Source organism: Heterodontus francisci, chromosome 36 (genome assembly GCF_036365525.1).
Source record: "Heterodontus francisci isolate sHetFra1 chromosome 36, sHetFra1.hap1, whole genome shotgun sequence".
Lineage (NCBI taxonomy): Eukaryota > Metazoa > Chordata > Chondrichthyes > Heterodontiformes > Heterodontidae > Heterodontus > Heterodontus francisci.
In genome coordinates, this window is record NC_090406.1 from 24,779,862 (window position 1) to 24,802,458 (window position 22,597).

Here is a 22,597-nt window from a genome sequence, read left to right on the forward strand (position 1 = left end):
GTGGAAGTTTTTGTCAATTCACTGATTACTTAGGGACTGCACTTTCGGGGGATCTTGGCAGTGCGCACTCTGCAGCCGTGTGGAATCACTGTTAGACAGCTTCTGGATTTCCACATTATTTTGTGCATTACAGATGCTTGAAGTTGGTGTCAATTTCAGTGGAGTAATGACGGGCAACGTTGATAGTTCTGCCCGCCATTACCACTGCAAAGTTCAGACTATAATCTTTTACTGAGCACTTTTGGATAACACACAATTATCACTTCCCTTCCCATGCACACCACCCCACCTCCCACAAGATTGAATGGACTTCCCACTGGCTTTCAGATTTAAAATGGTCACAAATTTACAGTGTGTATTTTACTGTGTTCCATCGTCAAGTTGGTCTCCAAAAGTTCTTTTTTCAGTTGAGCAGTTGAAGAAATTAAGGAGCAATTCACTCCTCCTTAAATTTGCTACTGATTAATCAGTGTTAATGAATTAATAACCATTGCAAATGATGCAAAATCAACTGCACTAAATTGAATAGATCATTCGACACCTTGCTGTATGCTATTCTGTGGAGCATCTGACTGCTTCCAAACCACACAGCTGATTATGTTGTATAGTTGTAGTGCTAATACATAGATCAGAGTCAAATTTTTGAAAACTCGGCTCCACATAAAACATTTATCTTGACTACTGAGAATAACATTATGTTGAGAGCATTGGTGTTTCAGTTTGAACACTGATGGAGTGATCATTTCCCTCCCCCCAGCCCCACACATTTTTTTCCTTTTTAATATTATGCAATTCCAAGTTGCATTATTGACCAGATATGATGGATTGCTCTCAAACAAATACACTCTGCAATGACAATAAATTATTGCTTTTTTCTCAATGAACTAAAAAGATTTAACTATGGCAAATAACAGAAAATTTAGCACTATATAAAAAAAAATTTCTGTCCATAATAATCAGTGCACATACTAGTACATTCTTCACTAAGCTCTAACTATGATTCTGTAGTGTGTATGCACTGTGCACATCAGCAGCTCTGCTTACTGCGGTGGGACTTAACATGGTGAAAGTGACATTGTTGAGCAGTAGCAATTGCTCTCGTTCATTTTTCTTCTGAAAAATTGATTCTGATTTGTGCAGTTATTAGTAGCTGTCAAAAGTCCCCTGTACAGTATTTCAATTGTACTCTGACATTAAGTGAAATCTTTAAGGAAATTAACTTTACAAGATTAGGATCAAGTGTGGTAATACATTAGGCAACAGCAGCCAAACAATGGGTATAGTATTAATCTCTCAGACCACTGGTAAAGCAGTACCAAATCGCTAAGTTGCAATAGGTCTCTCTCTTACTTCACAAATGTAAACACAAGCGCTAAGCTTCAACTTGAAAAATACCACTGATAACGTCTGTTCAAGATAATGGAAATACTGACATTTCTCAACACATCAATAAAAATCATTAAATCTTATCCAAATGGGCAGAAATACACAAAAACTATGACTTTTCTCACAATTCTTTTATTAGCCATTTCTCCTCCCTCCCATGTAGTCAGCCTTCTTCCAGAGCATCAGAACTCGGATGTTTTGCCAGTTCTGATGAAAGGTCATCGACCTGCAACATTAACTCTGTTTCTCTCTCCACAGATGCTGTCTGGCCTGTTGTGTATTTCCAGCATTTTCAGTTTTTCTTTCAGAGTTCTGACATCCACAGCATTTTGCTTTTGTATGATCATTCTTTAACTACTGGCAAAGCACAACCCTTCCCATAGTATACATGCTTACTAAAACACACACATAATTAATGTCAACCTGAATATCTAAAGTCTGGCTTCAACTTTGAGTGAGGAAATTACCAGCCAATCTGGACTCCTTTCTTAGAGACATGCATGACCATATCTCCCTAAAAACAAAAGCGTAATGAGGAATGGGGCGGGGGGGGGGGGGGGGGGGGGGCGCGGGAGGGAAGTCTTTAAGTCTATACAAACACTACTGTCCAATGGCCCTCAACCTGCAATGCTGTCCAAGGATGCATACCTCTATGAATGTATATAAATCAGTGTATGATATGCAAGCATGAGGACAAAGTTGGAGAAAGAAAATGTCACTTAGTCCATCAAACTCCTCTTTCCACAGATAATGTACAATCAATAATTTGTACATTTTTAATCTTCCAAGTGAAAGTATTGTATCGCACTCTCTGATCTGCAAAGGTTACCAGCAAACACAAGGTACAATAACTTAATGTGGTATGCGGATCTATGTTACTTCCTGCTTTGTTTAAAATCATTTTTAAAAACAACTTTTTAAAAATTATTTTAATGGGATGCCCTAATTGCCCTTGACACCTGAGTGGCTTGCCAGGCCATTTTCAGAGGGCAGTTAAGAGTCAACCAAATTGCTGTGGGTCTGGAATCACATGTAGGCCAGACCAGATAAGGACAGCAAATTTCCTTCCCTAAAAAGGACATTAGTGAACGAGATGAGTTTTTACAACAATTAATGATAGTTTCATGGCACCATGACTGAGACTAGCTTTCAATTCCAGATTTATTAATTACATTTATTAATTCACTGAATTTAAATTCCACCAGCTGCCATGGTGGGATTTGAATCCATGTCCCCATGGCATTAGCCTGTGCATCTGGATTACTAGCTCAGTGACATTACCACTGCGCTACCATCTCCCCCTAGGGCAGAATAACTACTGTCATTGTTTCACAGCTGCGGATTCTAATTTTGGTGCTTATGTTATTTATTCATTCAGGTATCAAAGCAGTAACCATCAATAGCCCTGCATTTCAAAAATTGCAAAATACAGTGGATTTACTGTATTCCTGAATTTCTACTTGCATAATAAAACATTTCATAACCTAGAATTGTACACAAGGGCAAATACAGCGTGACATACAGGTTGGCAAGTATTATACCCAACAGGATAACATGCAAAATTTCAAGGACCGTGTATGGAGGTGCACCATGAGGAAAACTCCAAGGCTTAAACTCAATCTAGGCTGATAATCCAGTGCAATTTTGAAAGGCTGCTGATTGTGAGAGATGCTATCCTGTGGTTGAGATATTAAATCAAGCTCAAATTTACCTATTCAGGTGGCATCATAAATCCGTGATACTACTAGATGTCCTAGAGAACATTTTTACCTTTAAATCACAACCAAAAATATTTTTAAAAGATGCAATAGACCGACAGTTGGCACCAGTGTAGAGCAATTTGGCCATGGAAATGTTTTTCCAATGAAGGAAGTTAGATGGAACAAAAAGTTGTAAAAGAAGCAAATAAATGCAAAATGGCACTGAAATAAAGGACTTGATTCATTCAGTAAAGTTATCAAATGCTTTAAATAGACAGTAGAAGTAAGAACCATTAATAGTTATCATTTTGAACAGTACAAAAGCCCTCTGGATAACAAAGGATATGTTTACAGAATTTTTTGCAGTATAGTTTTAATAAGAAAACACCACTCTTTGTAGTCATGTGAACATTGATAATTATAAATGGACCCTAATGAAATTGGGGAAAAAAAGAACCTAAAGCTCGGCCAAAACCTACCAAGTGGTAACTCAAATCGAGTGTCCAACAAAATCCTGTGAAATGTTGGGTCTTTTGTTCCACAGATTTCATTATCTGTCATTATAACCTCTGAGTCAAGAGTCAGCCATTCACCAGGTCCCTCCTTCAAACAGAAACAGGAAAGAAAGTGATTGATATAGAGGAAGATGAACAAGCACAGAAAAGGAAGATATAGTTTAGTTTTGAATGAATGCAATATACAGAATTGAAGGTACAGAGCACATTGAAAAAGGAAGGATGTGCCTTTTTATTGACTATAGATGGTTAGGTCAGTAGCAACCATCTATATTTTTCATAAACAAGAACAGTGGTACAATAATATATAAAATACAGGCAGCTGAGGCTGCATTCCACCTTCAAAAAAAAGCAAATCAGGATGAAAGAATATTTCAAACTCAATCATCAATACCATAAGTACTTAAACAATCTTCCCTCTATGTAAACCATTTACCATGTAACTGAAAATACCTAATGCAAATATCAGAAATCTTATGAAAAGTTACATTCAACTTCTAAACCTGGCTAATTCATTCTTGCTTTAATGAATAAAGAAGCACAGCAATGTTTACACCATCATCACAAGTACACTAAATGTTTTAATGGTTAACAAATAATCATTTCCTTAAAAATATAGTTGCTGTTCAAATCTAGACTTTTGCTACAATCTTAAATCTTAAGATCAATAATGATATAACTGTATTGGACAAATTGCACAAAGTAATTGTGATTCAAAGGAGAAAAAAAAGGTCTTGACACCAAAATACAAGGGAGATGGCCAGTCCTGGAAGCAACACAAAAAGAATGATTCTTAGTAACAGAGACTGAGCAATGAGGAAAGATAGGAGTAACTTGAGTTTTCCATCCATCAGAAGGAGGTGACTGACGGGACACAATCGCAGAATCGTTAGAGCAGAAGGAGGCCATTCGGCCCATCATACCCACACCGGCTAAATTTAAGCTAGCAAAAGGTAAATTTGGCTAATTTCAAAGGGTTCGTCACACAAGCAGTGATTGATAAATGAAATGGACATACAGGTATTAAGAGAAAGAATATAAAATCATCTGAAAAAAAAACTGGATATAGAGATGGGGAAGATGTTATTTTCTGAATAGATGAACACGGTAGGGTCAAATGCCCTTCCTCCTTACCATAAACTGAAAAAATATTATCGACTACATACTTAAAAAAAAAAATGCAATTGAAACTTGACTGATGACACACTAAAGCCTATACATTCAGCTGTGCAGCCCCCATTTTTCAGTGTAACTGGCCTAATAAGTTCTCAATATGCCAGGCAGAAATTGTGCGCACATTTCCATCTGAAAGTGTGCTGCCGCCATATTGGCAAAGGAAAATAGGTATCCTTTACTGACACCTGAAGCAAGAATTCTTTGCATGTGCAAATAAGGGAAGTAAAGTCTGTCTGAGGCCCCCTCTGCTAAACCGGTTTGCCCTGAGGCAGTCACATCAATGTCAACTGCACTCAGTAAAACCAGAACCTGGGATTCCCTGCGACCTAAAAGGCAGGTTTTGACATTTATTTACCTGAACATGGAGCCAGGAGGAGCAGGAGTGCTCCTCCCAATCCTATACTTAACACCCACTCCCAAACCCTGATCCTCCGCACCGGCCCCCTCTCCAGACGCTGATCGGTCACCGTCCCAGCCTCTGCTCCTTTCTCTCCTGATCCACCAGTCACCCTTCCCCTCACTGGTCTCCTCTTTTCACTCTCAGACCCTTCAATGATCCCTGGCCCCACTTACCCAAGGGCAGCTGTGGTGCTAGCAGCGGCCTAATATTGCAATCTCTTCATTCGCACACTCTGCTGCCGCATCAACTTCATTCTATTGAGGCAGGAGGTCCAATATCCGGGGAGCCTCAGGGCTCCATTCGGGCGCATGGAATTTATGGGTCTAAGCATTTGAACAACTACAAAATGGTTGAAACTAAAGGAATTTGTAGGAACTGCTCTTTACTACTAACTTATTGCACTGGCTTGGAATCACAATAATCAATAATGCTAAATTCCAACAGTAGTAAACTACCGCATCGATTACAAAAATATTCAAATTTTTGATATATTCTTGAAGAAGTCTTAGAAAATTTATTTTATTGAGTAAGCTGGTTTCAGGATTTTATTACATAGAATATACAGATTAGAAACAGGCCTTTCAGCCCAACTAGCCTATGCTCGTGTTGATAGGCCATACAAGTATCCCTGTGTCTGCGTGGGTTTTCGCCGGGTACTCCGGTTTCCTCCCACCACCAAAAGACTTGCAGGTTGATAGGTAAATTGGCCATTATAAATTGCCCCTAGTATAGGTAGGTGGTAGGGGAATATAGGAACAGGTGGGGATGTGGTAGGAATATGGGATTAGTGTAGGATAGTATAAATGGGTGGTTGATGGTCGGCACAGACTCGGTGGGCCAAAGGGCCTGTTTCAGTGCTGTATCTCTAAATAAATAAATAAGTATCTTGTCATTCAATTTACCTCATTTCTTGGCCAAACATTAAATAGCTTCTCCAAAACAAAAGATAACTTTTAGAATAACATCTATCAGCTATTTGTTGCATGGGGGAAAATGTAATTTAATGCATATAGTCATTAAAAGTATTTTTAAAAATTAGACAAAATTTAATGTAATCTGTATGTATATCCTCAACTACTTATGAATTTAACTTTACCAAGATCAACAGATTTCAATGTTTCCATTCAGTAGATCCTTTCAAATCTTTTCTTGCTTATTTAAAGGAACACTATCTGATTCAGTCCATGAAAGAAACAGCTGAAGGTGCTGCATACAGCAAAGGCCACGGGCAGTGACATCATCTCAACTGACAACTTGTGGTCCAGAGCGAGCCATTCGCCCAGCCAAGGTGTTCCAGTACAGCTACAACACTACCATCTACTCAACACCGTGGAAAACTGCCAAATATGTCCTGTCCACAAAACATAGGACAAAGCCAAAGCGACCAAATACCGCCCCATCAGTTTACTTTCAACCATCAGTAAAGTAATGGGATGTAGCATTCACTCACCAATAATCTGCTCACCGATGCTCCAGACCTCATTACAGCTTTGGTCCAAACATGGACAAATATGCTGATTTCCAGAGGTGAGGTGACATCAAGGCAGCATTTGATCAAGTGTAGCATCAAGAAGCCCTAGAAAAATTGAAGTCATCGGGAATCAGGGAGAAACCTCTCCATTGGCTGAAGTCATACCTAGCACAAAGGAAGATTGCTGCGGCTGATGGCTATCCCAGGACATTGCTGCAGGAATTCTTCAAGGCAGTATCCTAGGCCCAACTATCTTCAGCTGCTCCAACAATGACCTTCTCTCCATCATACGGTCAGAAGTGGGGATGTTCGCTGATGATTTCAGTGTTCAGTATCACTTGCAATTCCTCAGATAATGAAGCAGTCCATGCCCACATGCAGCAAGATCTGGACATTATTCTGGCTTGGGCTGATATGTGACAAGTAACCAGGCAATGACCATCACCAACAAAGAGAATCTAACCATCTCCCTTTGATATTCAACAGCATTACCATCACTGAATCCCCCATCAAACATCCTGAGAGTCACCACTAACCAAAAATCTAACTGGACCAGCCATAAAAATTCAAGGTCAGCAAGCACATGGGGAAACCACAACCTCAAACTCTACATAACAGTAGTACCTTCACCACAGAGATATCAGCCGTTTAAGAAGGTGGCTCACCACGACCTTTTCAAGGGCAATTAAGGATGGGCAATTAATGCCATCCTTGCTAATTGCTCCCACATCCCACAAATGAATTTAAAAAAATAGAAAGTGTTTGGCATACTTCAATTATGTACCATGATGAATTTGTATTTAACACGGTTTATATCATTGCTTCCTGTGGGAAAGATTGCACACTACCTGCATACCTCATTAGTGGGCTGTTAGTGGGATCAACAGACGATGAGCCAGAACAGTTTTCGGCTGAACATGGGATACATTGTGTAATCGTGCCTAAGGCAAGGATATCTTAAGCTTAAGGAGATGATGGAATGTCTTGATGATTCTGAAGAATTTGTGAAGGCAGTATAATTAAGGTAACAAAATGATTAGAGGTGATTGAAAAGAGCTAAGTGCATTTTACTGCCTCCATATGTTATTCTGATGTCTCTTTTATGTACGATGATTTCTCCAGAGGATGCATGAAATGTAGGGATCAAAGAATTAGTGTAAGAACTGTGAGTGAACTGCACTCATACTAGATTGTGGAGTGTGGTGTATCTGAGTACTCCTATTGGATAGTGGAATTTCAGCTCAGTAAATATCCACTCACTCATACTGGAATTGTGAAGTGTGATGTTTCAATGAAGTCCTGATTCTGCACTATTACAATTGATGTGTGCATACTCCAACATTCTAAGTAGCAAAATGAATTTGAAGAAAGCAGTCACAACATTACCCTGTTTGTATAGAATTTGAAAGTTTGTCAAATGCATGATCCTTTAAGACTATACTCCTGTAAACCAACACTTCTCTCAGTACTTTAAAAATTCCAGTAGATATCTGCTGCAGATCGGGACAGGCCCAAGCTTAGATGGCTGTTCTCAGCAGGGAGTGGGGGTTGGTGGTAAACCTTTAGGGGCATTACAACTTGCAAATGGCCTCAGCTTCTCCAGAACAAATATGGCGGAAAAAATCAGCAAAGGTTCCTGCCTCTGAAAAGTCCATGTCTGAACAGAAGCAGTCTCAGTGGAGGAAAAGCCCACTGATAATCACTGTCCAAGTCTAAATATTACAAAAGGGCCTGAAGGAGTATCATTGCTTGAGAAGCAGTTCCAGATTTTAGGAAGCTAATTTTAAAAACACTGTAAAAAGTAATTTTGTTTCGCCTGCTATTAGAAATTTAAATACACGAAAAACAAAGTATTAAATGGAGCAACTATTCAATGATATCACTTCTGCAGTGAATAAATTGCAGTGGGATATTTGTGTACCATAAGCATACTGTACATTTTAATAATTGTACTGTTGTATCTCAATTACATCTTTTAAAACTAAATGTTTGGAAACTGGATTGAATTATGGCCCAGATTTTGCATTCAGTGGCGAAGGAATGGTATTCGCCATTCATTATGCTGACCACTGCCCACAAGGTTGTGTGCTTTTGAGCATAGACTAGTTCTGATCCGGCATCTCTGAGCAGGTCAAGAAACAGCGAGGTTCTTCAACCAGATTGTGGAATTCTCACTGAGATATGCAGGGCCTAAACCAGGAAGCATAAATTAGATTTTGTCACAAAAGTATGCTATGATTTTTTTAATCCACTGGCTGGAAACCTGACAAATTTTAAAAATGAAAGAAGGAATAGGTAAAAGGGACTGCTAGCAGCTAAAATGGCCACTGCAATTTGCATCACTAAATGTTACATGCCAATGCATCAAGGTGGAGGCATACTGTCTGCTCAGTCCCCAGCAAGAACAATGACCTAGGAATTTTGAGTGAACTACCTGTCCTTTCCCCATTAAAAAGACATAAGGCAATCACTTGGGACATGAAATTGGTGCAGATGAACCACTCCAACCTAATCACGAACAATGGGACACTAGTTGAGAGAAGGGAATTCTTAGACATGAACTGATTAAATTGTAAGAGGAAATATACACTGGGTGATGGTCATTTGACAGGCCCACCCATCTGTGTGTTTAAACTTTTTTTCTCTCTCTCTGCAGACCAGACGAGCAACTAGATACTGAGCAGAGAAGACCCAAGTGGGGTCTCTGTCTCTCCAGTCCACCTGGCAAGTTTTGAACCCTACCTGCTGGCCATAACCACCTAGGCCCATCACTGCTGCAGACAGAGACCCCATGAAGGAAATCATCTACATCGCTGTTTCAAGGAGAACCATCGAATTTGCTGTCCACATCTGCAAACCGGAAGCCCGAGGAGCACTGAGCTCAGCCGAGTTACCAACCTCCACAGACTGTATACCCCCTTTTTATTGCTCCGGATTCTAATCTGACCAAGCTATCCTTCCCCACTCTGTAACCTATTTGTGTGCGTGTGAAGCTCAAATGTGTGTGTGTGTGTATGTGAAGCTGAAATGCGTGTGCGTGTGTGAAAGTTGGAGCGTGGTTTAATTTTACTTAGATCGGTTTAAGTACAATAAAGCTAAACTCTTTCTTTGTTAAACTCAAGAAAACCTGTCCGATTGGTTCTTTTTATGATTGTAGTACGTAAATAGTTAAACACTAACTGAATTGGCAAGCATATCCACTTTAAAAAAGAAATAAACCCTGTTGCAGAGAGGGACAAGAGGGGAGCCCTTCGACCCCTCCTCACCTGATCGTAACAATTTAAATCATGCACAGAGAGCAAAAGAGAGATTGGGAAAGAAAGATGGGAATGAGAGAGAGAAAAAGAGAAAAAAAAAATCAGACATAAAATTTTTTGAAAAAATTAATTTTTAAACCTCCAACATTACTTTCTGAAGAAATGAAACTCTGTAAATTAAGTTTTCAGGACGAGAGAGGTTGTTTGGCAGTAATTAACACTTACCACACCTTATAAAATTCACTTACTTCTAAATGCATCGGTCCTAATGTTTTCTGGAGAGTTTAGTGGGTAACAAGAATCACAGAATCGTTACAGCGCAGGAGGCCATTCGGCCCATCGTGTCCACACCAACTCTCAGAGAGAAACTCCCTCAGTTCCATTCCCCTGCATTCTCCCCATAACCCTACACATTCTTCCTTTTCATATAGCTCTCTAATTCCCTTTTGAATGCTTCAATTGAACCTGCCTCCAGGCAGCGCATTCGAGACCTTAACTCCTGGCTGCGTGAAAAAGTTTTTCCTCATGTCACTTTTGCTTCTCTTACCAAATACTTTAAACCTGTGCCCTCGCGTTCTCGATCCTTTCATGAGTGGGAACAGTTTTTCTCCATCTACTCTGTCCAGACCACTCATGATTTTGAATACCTCTATCAAATCACCTCTCAGCCTTCTCTTCTCCAAGGAAAACAGCCCTAACTTCTCCAATCTATCTTCTTAACTGAAATTCCTCATTCCTGGAACCATTCTTGTGAATCTTTTCTGTACTCTCTACAATGTCCTCACATCTTTCCTCAAGTGCGGCGCCCAGAATTGGACACAATACTCCAGCTGAGGCCGAACTAGTGTCTTATACAAGTTCAACATAACTTTCTTGCTCTTGTACTCTATGCCCCCATTAATAAAGCCCAAGATACTGTATGCTTTATTAACCGCGCTCTCAACCTGTCCTGCTACCTTCAGTGTCTTGTGCATATATACACCTAGGCCCCACTGCTCCTGCACCCACTTCAGAATTGTACCCTTTATTTTATATTGTCTCTCCATGTTTTTCCTACCAAAATCAATCACCTCACATTTCTCTGCATTGAACTTCATCTGCCACTTGTCTGCCCATTCCACCAACTTGTCTATGTCCTTTTGAAGTTCTATACTATCCTCCTCACAGTTCACAATGCTTCTAAGTTTCATATCACCTGCAAACTTTGAAATTGTGCCCTATACACCAAGGTCTAGGTCATAGGTCATTAATATATATCAGGAAAAGCAAGCGTCCCAACACTGATCCCTGGGGAACTCCGCTACAAACCTTCCTCCAGCTCGAAAAACATCCATTAACCACTACTCTTTGTTTCCTGTCACTCAGCCAATTTCGTATTCATGTTGCTACTGTCCCTTTTATTCCATGAGCTACAAGTTTGCTCACAAGTCTGTTGTGTGACACTTTATCAAACGCCTTTTGAAAGTCCATGTACACCACATCAACAGCATTGCCCTCATCAACCCTCTCTGTTACCTCCTCTAAAAAAAACTCCAGCAAATTAGTTAAACATGATTTTCCCTTAAGAAATCCATGCTGGCTTTCCTTAATTAATTCGCATTTGTCCATGTGACTACTGATTTTGTCCCGAAGGAGGTAAGGGACCTTTCACTTAGCTACTGGATCTTTACCAACCCCCTGACCCAAACCTTCTAATCTCACTTGCTGCCACACCCATATATTGTTTATACATTACTGGTATTATGTTTATACTCTTATCGCTCATGTTTTTCCTGAAAATTAAATAATAAAATGAACATATTTGTGCCTGTATGAATTTGTTTCTGTCAGCTTCCTAAAATGTGAGCATTTAATGGAATACTTGCAAATTTAGTAAAACTAGGCACTGACACTGAGACAAGACTCCAGCCCCTATGTCATGCATATTTTCTAAGAATTAACCAATAAACTTTAATGACGTAACTTTCAGTGACAATAGTGAAATTCAACACAACCATTTTCAAATTTCAATGTCGTTAGGCACAACAGAAGCTAACTTTGCTTTTTCAGTACTCTCCCAGTATATAATATACCAAATTAATGTTAAAAGAAGATATATTCTACACACAGACCCACATCTATACCATATGTATCAAGCATAAGATTATGCTAAATTCCTAGAAAAGACACAACATTTTTTTTTCCTTTTAACAAATTGTAAACTGATGAATGAGTCTTACAAAGTGAATTTTCTCAAATAATGTATGCACATTTTCAGATTCTGATAACGCAAGTTCCAATCTATCAACCAATGCAGTAGTAACCGGTGTTTCCATCACTAAAGTCCTTTCATTCAATGATTAAAATTGCTAAGAGTAGATTTTTCAATTGATAGAATTGTACTTTGGCTAATGGCACTGTTTTAGAAGTCAATAAGCCTGCATTTACACTACATTAGTCCAAAGTAATTTCACTTTGCTACATGCTAAGAAATTGCAGTGTTAATCTAGAGTCTAGACCCACCCGAGTCAGAAACAAAAGTACAAAGTGAGTTAGGCTACCTCCTTCATGAAGTCTTCCTCCACTCCATTCTAGAGTCAAGTCATGACCTAAGTCGGCTTTCCAATAAAACTTTAGCATCAGTGTGAAGCAAAATTGCTTTTGGTGATCTTATTATCTCAACTAGGCAAATCAGCCAAGGTCACTAGACAACAATTAAACATTAATTACAAACTCACCTCATTTGATTGTCGTATGCTTCTTAAAGGGATCCACACTGTACCAACCATAGTGTCCCAGATCAATCCTTTGTTCCACACTTCCACAGTTAAGCCAAGGTCTAAACGGTTGATTTCACTGAGGAATAACACAAATAAGCTGGTCACTTACAACCACTGGAAAGCTTATATATACATTATTGTGAAAATAAAGTCTGTGAGGAATATCCCATGAGTGAGTGGACCTGATAAATGACAGTACCAAAGCTCACTGAATGGTGGTCAGTGCTACTACAGAGATATGTAACATATTTTGTTTTGTTACTATACATGATAAACTATTTGCCTAATTATTTTTTAATATTGTTATGATCCTGTAGTTTTTTTTCAGGAAGAATGCAGTGTGTCTTTAAGGCTGGAAAAAGAGCCTTACTGCTTTAAGGCAGCAATCTCTAACGACTGAGTCAAAGAAGCATACTCGTTACCTTGGATACAGCCACTTGGACTGAGCATCGAGAGATACATTTGTTACAATTTAATTTAAAATTGGCTTATAGTGCAAACAGTCTGTTCTAGCAGAGGACACAGACAGACAGCTGTGTGTCAGCACCTGCAAGAAGTGCTCTCAGCCAATTTAAACTGAAGGAAGAGAATTTAGTCTGTTTATTTATTATTTTCTTTCAAAATTCTAAAAAGTCAAGCCAAAACAGAGATCTCTGTTAATTTCAACTGAAGGAAGGGAAGTTAGACTGTGACAATCTTTTATCCCTCAAAAATTCTAAAGCCAGAATGATTCTATTGAAGGTGGTTGATCTACTGTGGTCATCGCTGGAAGATAGAGGAGTTTGAAACTTTGGGTGTTGACTGTTTTCCTTTCCTCATCGGACCCTGGAAGATTGCACATGGACTTTAATCAGAGGATTGTTCATTGGGAAGAATAAATTTGCAAGGACTCTAATTTTCTCCATTTTAAAAGTTGTTTAAATCTTCATAGTGTTTAAGAATTTAGTTCTTCTAATTAAAGAGTTAATTTGTTGATTTAAAGACAGCTGGTTTGGTTAGCCTCATTTGGGGTTAATAGAGGGTACAATTTGACTAGGTCTTTCTTTAATTTGTAAAGTTTAAAAATGATATGTTAGGCGATCTGTGGAGGGACGGGATTGAATTAACAGTGCCTTTCTCCCACCACACAATCAGAATCGTATATTTTGATTGAGGGCTTTGACTGGAGTGATCAGTCGTAACTACACATTTATCAAACAAAGAAATATGGTAGAACCCTAGGACTACAGAAGTGTACAACACAGAAGCAGATCATTCAGCTAATTGCATCTGTGCTGGTGTTTTGCTGCAGCAATCCAAAAATAACCCAACTGCTCTTCTTTTACTGCATGGTCCTGTATCATCTGCTACTTCAAACATACATCCATTTATCAGAGATGTAACCATCTCCCCCTTAAGTAACCCCAACGTCCATGATAATGTAATCCAAGAATCAAACAACTTTCTAATTTCTTCTGATATCTCTCTGTCACATCACTGTTCCCCAAACTATTCACCTAATTAAAATCCTTAATAACTTCATTAACCTCGATCAAATCTTTTCTTTGCCTTATTTGCCCCAATAGAAACAGTGCCAGTATCTAAAAGCTCTCCTTATAAGTATAAGTTCTTGATAAGCAAGGGGGTGGAAGGTTATCGGGGGTAGGTGGAAATGTGGAGGAATCAGTTCAGCCGTGAACTTATTGAATGGCAGAGTAGCCTCGTAGGGCCGAGTGGCCTACTCCTGCTCCTAACTCGTATGTTCATATTACATCCCTGGTGTCAAATTGATGAATTCGCACTGTATGTTGTCTATGGCTTTAATGTTCTTTCTGCGATGGGACACCCAGAACTGCACACAGAACTGTTGCCTAAATATTGCCTTGAACAAATCTACCATAACCTTTTTGCTTTCATACTGTATGCCTTTAAAAACTCAAAATACTATTGCTTTTGTATATGATTTCATCCACTAGCACTCGCACGTTCAAGGAATTATGTATTTGGACCCAAAGATCGTGTTTGTCCATAGCCTTCAGCATCTTTCAATTCAGTGAATATTCCCATCATTTACTTAGCTTCACAAACTGCATTCTCTCACACTTATCAGCATTAAATTACATCTGCCACCATGATGGTAGTAGTGAATTTGCTCTTGTATTCCTTTGTAGTTTGGTTCCACTGGAGCTGGAAGCAGTGTAAGTAAAAACTGAAACACTTACACTCAAGTAATTTGAGAATTATGCAGTCTACGTAATTAGACATTTGGAAATGTCAGCAGTGTATGAGAATGATCCAAAAGGGTAATTTTTGAAATTTAAAAGGGACACAACAACTTAAATTTATGTAATGCCTTTAATGTAATAAAACGTCCCAAGATGCTTCACAGATGCCGTATAAAACAAAATTTGACACAAATCCACATACGGCAATATTAGGGCAGACGGTCAAAAATTGATCAAAGAGGTAGGTTTTAAAGCGCGTCCTAATAGAGGAAAGAGCGACAGAGAGGTTTAGGGAGGGAATTCCAGAGTTTAAGGCCTATGCAGCGTAAGGAACGGCCACCCATGGTGCAGCAATTAAAAATCATGACAAATAGCTTAGGTTATGGATAAGGATAAAGAGTAGATTTGTTGAGCTAAAGGTACTTTGAAATGTAATCACTGTTATACTAAATGTGGCAGTCAATTTGTGCATGGCAAGTGCTCGCAAACAGCAATGTGATAATGACCAGATAATCTGCTTTTGTACTGTTGTTTGAGGGATAAATATTGGCTAGGACAAAGACAATTGACTGTATATTGCAACATTGATGAGAACAGAGAATATAGAGCCAGTGTTTATTTAGTAACCTGTATAATATACTTTTTCCAGGGAACATATTATAGTATTTGAAAAGTAAAACAATGTAATTATTCAGTGCACTTCAGAAGCTGATGAGTCTACAGCACACAGGAGCAAAACCTCATTCTTAAAATTGAACATGACAGATTGTTTCATATATTATTTCAAACTATGTATAACCTTAATATTCATAGAAATAGTCAGTTGGTACGTAACAGTATTTTTTTGGTTGCGGATTTTGCATAGGAACATAGGAGCAGGAGTAGGCCATTCAGCCCATCGTGCCTGCCCGCCATTCAATATGATCATGGATGATCATCCACTTCAATGCCTTTTTTAGTTATTTAATTAAGCGTTCTAAGAAAACATACAAATAATAGTGTTCTATAGCCAACTGCTTAAATTCAATGTAACAGAAAGCATGTCGTGGCATAGGAGCAGGAGTAGGCTATTCAGCCCATCAAGCCCGCTCTGCCATTCAATATGATCATGGCTGATCATATATCACTTCAATGCCTTTTTCCCACACTATCCCCATATTCCCTTATGTCATTGGTATTTAGAAATCTGTCAATCTGTGCTTTAAAGTACTCAGTGACTGAGCTTCCACAGCCCTTGGGGTAGAGATTTCCAAAGATTCACAAATCTCTGAGAAAAGAAATTTCTCCTCATCTCTGTCCTAAGTGGCTTCCCCCTTATGTTGAAATTATGTCCCCTGGTTCTAGACTCCCCAACCAGGGGAAACACCTTACCTGCATCTACCCTGTCTATCCCTTTAAGTGTTTTGTAGGTTTCAATGAAATCACCTCTCATTCTTTGCAACTCTAGAGAATACAGGCCCAGCTTCCCCAATCTCTCTTCATAGGACAGTCACGCCATCCCGGGAACAAGTCTGTTGAACCTTCATACATAAGTTCTGAAATTCCCTCCTTATATGACCACCTCTCCAACTCTCTCTTCAAGACCTTCCTTAAATTCCATTTCTTCAAACATGCTTTTAGTCATTTTTTTATTTACTTCTTGACTCTGTCAATTTTTGTCTGACTACATTTCTGTGAAGTGCTTTGGGATGTTTTTCTGCACTACAGGTGCTATATAAACACAAGTTGCTGTTTTACTGGGGACAAGCCATTTCCACTAAAAGGGATGGGGAATAAATGGACAAGACACCCAAAAATTACAGTGGCTGTACATTTGTTCAAGTTCTTGTATATTTTTTAAATTTTAGAAATTAAGTTAAAAATACTGAAGTCAAAGCTTATATGTGCACAAATATCAAGGTGAACATAGTGTATAATTTATGATAATAGACAAATGTTAAGTGTTATTCTGCAAATATTGGTGCACAAGGTACAAAGACTAAATAAAGTTTTAATAATTTAAAAAAGTGATTTCTCATTGGAAAGCCAACACATATACAAGACTGAAACAATTAATGTTTCCAAGCTCCAGTGTTCCCACTCAGAATCTACCAAACACACATTTCACCAATATAAAGTCAGTTTTTCAGGACCAGCAAGGCAGTAATTATAGAATCATAGAATGTTTAAAGCTCAGAAGGAGCCCTTTCAGCCCTTTGTGTCCATGCCACCTCTGCAACAGCAACTGAGCTAGTCCCACTCCCCTGCCCTTTCCCCGTACCCCTGCAAATTCTCTCTTCAGGTGCTTATCCAATTCCCTTTTGAAGACCACATTTGAAACTGCCTTCACCAAACTCTCTGGCAGTGCATTCCAGATTCTAACCACTCTCAGCATGAAAAAGCTTTTCCTCATATTGTCGCTGGTTCTTTTGCCATTCACCTTAAATCAGTGTCCTCTGGTTCTCTCAAACCCTCTACCAATGAGGAAAGTTTCTCTGTGTCTGGACCTCCCATGATTTTCAACACCACTACCAAATCTCCTCTCGACCTTCTCTTCTCTAAGGGGAACAGCCCCAGCTTCTCCAATCTACCTACATAACTGAAGTCCCTCATCCCTGGACCAGCCGCATACATCGTTTAGGAAATGGTACAGGAGGTGTGGTGCCCAGAACTGGATAAAATACTCGTGTTGAGGCCGAACCAATGTTTAGCAAAGGTTTATCATAACGTCCTTGCTTTTGTACTCTATGCCTTTATTTATTAAGCCCAGGATCCCATATGCCTTTTTAAACACTTTTTCAACCTGCTCTGCCACCTTCAATGATTTCTGCACAGGTTTCTCTGTTCCTCCTGCCCCTTTAGAATTGTGCCATTTATTTTAGAGTGCCTCTCCCCGCCCTTCTGACTAAAATGCATCATTTCACACTTCTCTGCATTAAATTTCATTTGCTAAGCATCCACAGGTTCCACCAGTCTGCCTAAGTCTTTGAAGTCTATCAGTATCCTCCCCTCAGTTTCAGGTTTTGTGTTATCTAAAAATTTTGAAATTGTGCTTTACACACCCAAGTCTAGGACATTAATATATATCAAGAAAAGCACTGGTACTAGTACTGACCCTGGGGAACCCCACTGTATATCTTCCTCCAGTCCAAAAGACACATGTTCGCCACTACGAAGATACGAATTAGGAGCAGCAGTAGGCCATTCGGCCCCTTGAACCTGCTCCGCCATTCAATAAGATCATGGCTGAACTGATTTCTCCACATTACCACCTACTCCCGATAACCTTTCAGCTCCTTGCTCATCAAGAATCTATCTACCTCTGCCTTAAACATATTCAAAGACTCTGCTTCCACCACTTTTTGAGGAAGAGAGTTCCAAAGACTCAAGATCCTCAGAGAAAACATTTCTCCTCATCTCTGTCTTAAATGGGGCAATCCTTTATTTTTAAACAGTGACCCCTGGTTCTAGATTCTCCCACAAGGGGAAACATCCTTTCCACATGCACCCTGTCAAGACCCCTCTGAATCTTATATGTTTCAATCAAGTCGCCTCTCTCACTACTCACCGTTTCTTCTAAATCAGAAAACTTCATATCCATGGTGTTACTATTCCTTTTTAAAAATGTGTTTCATCGGTTGTGGGTGTCACTGGCAAGGCCAGCATTTGTTGCCCATCCCCAATTTCCCTTGAGAAGGTGGTGGTAAGCTGCCTTCTTCAACCGCTGCCATCCGTCTGGATTGGGTACACCAACAGTGCTGTTCAGGAGTGAGTTCCTGGATCTTGACCAAGCGACAGTGAAGGAATGGAGATATATTTCAAAATCAGGATGATGCATGGCTTGGATGGGAACTTGCGGATGGTGGTGTTCCCACATATCTGCTGCCCTTGTCCTTCTAGGCGGAAGAGGTCGCGGGTCTAGAAGGTGCTGCCGAAGGAGCCTTGGTGTGTTGCTGCAGTGTATCTTGTGGATGGTACACACTTGCTGTACCTTGTAGATGGACAGGCTTTGGGGAGTCAGGAGGTGGGTTACTCACCACATATTTGCCAGTCTCTGACCTGCTCTTGTAGCCTCTGTATTTATGTGCCTGCTCCATGTCAGTTTCTGGTCAATAGTAACCCCCAGGATGTTGATGGTGGGGGAATTCAGCAATGGTAAAATCGTTGAATGTCATGGGGAGATGGTTAGAGCCTCTCTTGTTGGAGATCCTCATTGCCTGGCACTTAAATGACAAGTAACATTCGCGCCACACATCAGCCCAAGCCTGAATGTTGTCCAGGACACGGACTGCTTCAGTATCTGAGGAGTTGCGAATGGTACTGAATATCGTACAATCATCAGTGAATATCACCACTTCGGACATGATGGAGGGATGATCATTGGTGAAGCAGTTGAAGATGGTTGGGCCCAGCACACTATCCTGAGGAACTCCTGCAGAAATGTCCTGGGGCTAAGATGATTGGCTTCCAACAACCACAACCATCTTCCTTTGTGCCAGTTATGACTCCAACCAGTGGAGGGTTTCCCCCCATGATTCCCATCGACTTCAATTTGGCTAGGGCTCCTTGATGCCACACTCAGTCAAATACTGCCTTAATATCAAGGACAGTCATGCTCACCTCACCTCTTGTGTTCAGCTCTTTTGTCTATGTTTGGACAAAGGCTGTAATGGGGTCAGGAGCCTTGTGGCCCTGGTGGAACCCAAACTGAGCATCAGTGCACAGGTTATTGCTGTTTAAGTAGTGCTTGATAGCACTGTCGACGACACCTTCCATCACACTACTGATGATCGAGAGTAGACCGATGGCGCGGTCATTGGTCGGATTGGATTTGTCCTGATTTTTGGGGATAGGACATACCTGGGCAATTTTCCACATTGTCGGGTAGATGCCAGTGCTGTAGCTATACTGGAACAGGTTGGCTGAGAGGACAGCTAGTTCTGGAGCACAGGTCTTCAGTACTACAGCCAGGATGTTTGTCAGGACCCATCATTTTTGCAGTATCCAGTGCCTTTAGCTATTTCTTGACAGCACATGGAGGGAATCAAATTGGCTGAAGACTGCCATCAAGTGATGCTGGGGACCTCAGGAGGAGGCCAAGATGGATCATCCATTTGGCGCTTCTGGCTGAAGCAAATGCATCAGCCTCGTCTTTTGCACTGATGTGCTGGGCTTCCCCATCATTGAGGATGGGGATATTTATGGAGCCTCATCCTCTTCCAGTTAGTTGTTTAGTTGTCCACTACCATTCACGACTGAATGTGGCAGAACTGCAGAGCTTTGATCTGATCCATTAGTGGAGAGGTCGCTTAGCCCTGTCTATTGGATGCTGCTTTCACTGTTTGCATGCAAGTAGTCCTGTGTTGTAGCTTCACCAGATTGACACCTCAGTTTTAGGTATGCCTGGTGCTACTCCTGGTATGCTCTCCTGCTCTCCTCAATCAACCAGGGTTGATCCCCTGGCTTAATGGTAATTGTAGAGTGAGCGATATGCCAGGTCATGAGGTTACAGATTGTGTTCGAATACAATTCTGCTGCTACTGATGGTCCACAGCGACTAATGGATGCCCAGCTTTGAGCTGCCAGATCTGTTCTGACTCTATCCCATTTAGCACGGTGGTAGTGCCACACAACACAATGAAGGGTATCCTCAGTGTGAAGACGGGACTTCGTTTTCATAAGGATTATGCGGTGGCCACTCCTACCTTTATGTCATGGGCTTCAACATTTTCTGGCAAGCCTATTATGTTGTACTTTGGCAACTCCTTTTCAAAGTCCATGTACACCATATCAACCATCTCTTACTTTATCAAAAACACTCAACCACATTAGCTAAACACGATTTTCCCTCAACATATCCATCCTGGCTTTCCTAATTAATCCATACTTGTGCATGCGACTGTTAATTTTATCCCAGGTTATCATTTCCCACCACCGAGGATAAACTGACTGGCCTGTTGTTGCTGGGTTTATCCTTACGCCCTTTTTGAACAAGGGTGTAACATTTGCAATTCTCCAGTCCTCTAGCACCACCCCTGTATCCAAGGATGATTGGAAGATCATGGCCAGGGTCTTCGCAATTTCCAACGTTACTTCCCTCAGTATCCTTGGATGCTTCTGATCCAGTCCTGGTGACTTAGCAACTTTAAATACAGCTAGCCTTTCTAATACCTCCTCTATCAATTTTTAGCCCATCAAATGTCTCAACTACCTCCTCTTTCACTCTAACTTCTGCATCATCTTCCTCCATAGTAAAGACAGATTCAAAGTACTCATTTAATACTTCAGCTATGCCCTCTGTTCCCATGCATAGATCCCCTTTTTGGTCCCCAATCGGCCCCACCACTCCTCTTACTACTCTTTTACTATTTATATGCCAATAGAAGACTTCTGGATTCCCTTTTATGCTAGCTACCAGTCTCTTCTCATACTCTCTCTTTGCTTCTCTTATTTCCTCTTTCACTTCCTTTCTGAACTTTCTAGATTTATCCTGGTTCTTTCTTGTATTATCTGCCTGACATCTGTCATTTGCACCCTTTCTCTGCTTCATCTTACTCTCTATCTCTTTCGTCATCCAGGGAGCTCCAGTTTTGGTTGTCCTATCTTGCCCTTTCATGGGAATGTACTTCGACTGCATCAGAACTATCTCCACTTTAAAGACAATCTGTTGGTCTGTAATGGTTTTGCCTCCCAATCTTTGATTCCAATTTACCTTGGCCAGATCCATTCTCACCCAACAATTGGCCCTCCTCTAATTATGTATTCCACTCTAGACTGTGCCTTGTCCTTTTCCATAGCTAAGCTAAATTTTATACGATGATGACTGTCTCCTAAATGCTCCTCTTCTGACTCTTGATCCACTTGACCCACCTCATTCCCCAGAACCAGATCCAGTAATGTCTCTGACTCAAGTCAGAGATTGATAGATTTCTAGATATTAAAGATATCAAGGGATATGGGGACAGTATAGGAAAATGGCACTGAGGTAGAAGATGAGTCATTATCTAGTTGAATGGGGGGGGGACTGAATGGCCTACTCCTGTTCCTATTTCCTATGTTCCAAAGTTCCTTCTTCGTTGAGCTAGAAACATAATAATCAAGGAAAGTCTCCTGAATGCACTTCAGAAACTCTTTACACACTTACCATCCCAGTCTATCTTAGGATAATTCAAGTCCCCCATTATAACCACACAGTTTTTGCACCTCTCTGTAATTTCCTTGCAAATTTTCTCCTCTATATCTTTCCCACTGGTTGGTGGTCAAAGAATACACCCAGTAGTGTAATGGTACCTCAATTGTTTCTTAACTTTAACCAAGTAGATTCTGTCCTTGACTCCTCTAGGACATGCTCTCTCTCCAGCACTAATATTCTCCTTAATCAATATGGTCACCCCTCCTCCTTTCTTTCCTTCCCTATCTTTCCTGAACACCTTGTATCCAGGAATAATTAGTACCCAGTCTTGCCCTTTATTTGAGCCAGGTTTCCATTTTCACAACATCATATTCCCATGTGGCTATCTGCACCTGCAGTTCACCAACCTTATTTACCACGCTTCATGCACTTACATACATGCACCGTAAACCTAATTTAGACCTTACTGCATTCCCTCTTACCTTGGTTCACCTCATTCTTTACTATTTCTTACTCCACTGCTATCTGTCTCTCCTGATCCTTTGTGCACCTTGTTTCTCCTTTTTATTGCTACATTCCTGGGTTCCCATCCCACTGCAAAGTTAGTTTAAACCCTCC

General features: G+C 40.3%; 1 protein-coding gene across 1 annotated transcript in view; it reads right to left on the bottom strand.

Annotated features, from left to right (window-relative positions):
* Positions 1-22,597, bottom strand: part of LOC137351442 (protein unc-13 homolog A-like) — a 281,799-nt gene that overhangs the window by 245,077 nt on the left and 14,125 nt on the right. Inside the window, 2 exon segments of the mRNA XM_068015888.1 lie at positions 3,566-3,689; positions 12,623-12,740. Of these exon segments, the coding sequence (XP_067871989.1) occupies positions 3,566-3,689; positions 12,623-12,740 (242 nt within the window).